Below are 1,083 nucleotides of genomic sequence, written 5' to 3'. Positions count from 1 at the left end.
TTTTTTAGGGCAACCAGTTTCTTCAAAATGTTTAAGTAAACTCAACTTATCCGGGTTTAGAGTGCAGGAATAAATTACATTTTAAAATATATTAAAGAGTTCATTTAAATATAATAATAGCTATTCACAAATAATATTTTCAATATGTTTTTACTGTATTTTTGATCAAATAATTGCAGAAACATAAAAAAATCTTACCAAGCCCAAACATTTGAATGGTGGTGTATATGGGTTTTACTGATTGCATTTATCATTTATCAAGATTTCACTCTTGTTCTCTCTTTCTCCTTACTTTTTAATTGTCTCTTATTCAGGTGATCCCAGACCATGCTGAACAGGAGTGGCACCCAAAGTGCCCAGATCTGTATGCTGGAATTTTTCACTTCCGTTTCTGGCGACTGGGCCAGTGGACAGATGTCGTGGTCGATGACCGTTTACCAGTCAGTGAGGATGGAGCGCTGCTCTTCTGCCGTTCTGCAACTCCACGGGAATTCTGGAGCGCTTTGTTGGAGAAAGCTTATGCCAAGTGAGATGCTTGTCAAATAAGACAGAATTGTTTCAATAAATTAAAGCTCTTTTATTAAAAAAAAAAAAAAATTGTGTCTCTCTTTTTGCATTTTTAGGTTAAATGGGTGTTATGAGGCTTTAGAGGGAGGTAATACAGCCGAAGCCCTAGTTGATTTTACTGGTGGCGTCTCTGAACCATTGAATTTGAACCAGGAGGAACTGATCCAGCATGCTGACCAGAGAAAAATGCTGTTCCAGACACTAGCACACGCACATAGCCATAAAGCGCTCATCACCTGTTCCATTCGGGTCAGAAAACAGGACATTTTTTTCTATTTTTTTTTACAGTCTAAACACCCTGGAAATCAATTAACTAAAGCAAATGCCACATAATAACTGTTCTCTGTGTCCTGATAGGAATAATGATACATTCAACTCACACAGCTCTGATTTTTACCTCTTTCTTTTGTACACACTTTGTCTCTTTTTGTGTTGCAGCCAGCAGAAGGAGAGCAGGTAGAATCAGTTCTGGACTGTGGACTGATAAAGGGTCATGCATACGGTGTGACTGCATTC

At 38.0% G+C, this 1,083-nt stretch overlaps 1 protein-coding gene across 1 annotated transcript in view; it reads left to right on the top strand.

Moving 5' to 3' along the window:
• Positions 1–314: 314 nt before the first annotated feature.
• Positions 315–1,083, top strand: part of LOC107578437 (calpain-5-like) — a gene marked incomplete at its 5' end in the record, with an annotated part of 6,006 nt that continues 5,237 nt past the window's right edge. The window contains 3 exons of the mRNA XM_016264391.1: positions 315–526; positions 624–816; positions 1,006–1,071. Coding sequence (XP_016119877.1) covers positions 315–526; positions 624–816; positions 1,006–1,071 — 471 coding nt within the window. The remainder of the gene's footprint in view (positions 527–623; positions 817–1,005; positions 1,072–1,083) is intronic.

Source organism: Sinocyclocheilus grahami, unplaced genomic scaffold, assembly GCF_001515645.1.
Source record: "Sinocyclocheilus grahami isolate Dianchi unplaced genomic scaffold, SAMN03320097.WGS_v1.1 scaffold10198.1, whole genome shotgun sequence".
In the NCBI taxonomy this organism is placed as follows: Eukaryota; Metazoa; Chordata; class Actinopteri; order Cypriniformes; family Cyprinidae; genus Sinocyclocheilus; species Sinocyclocheilus grahami.
Note: the sequence above shows the minus strand (reverse complement) of the source record. Positions and strands in the feature narration are given on the sequence as shown.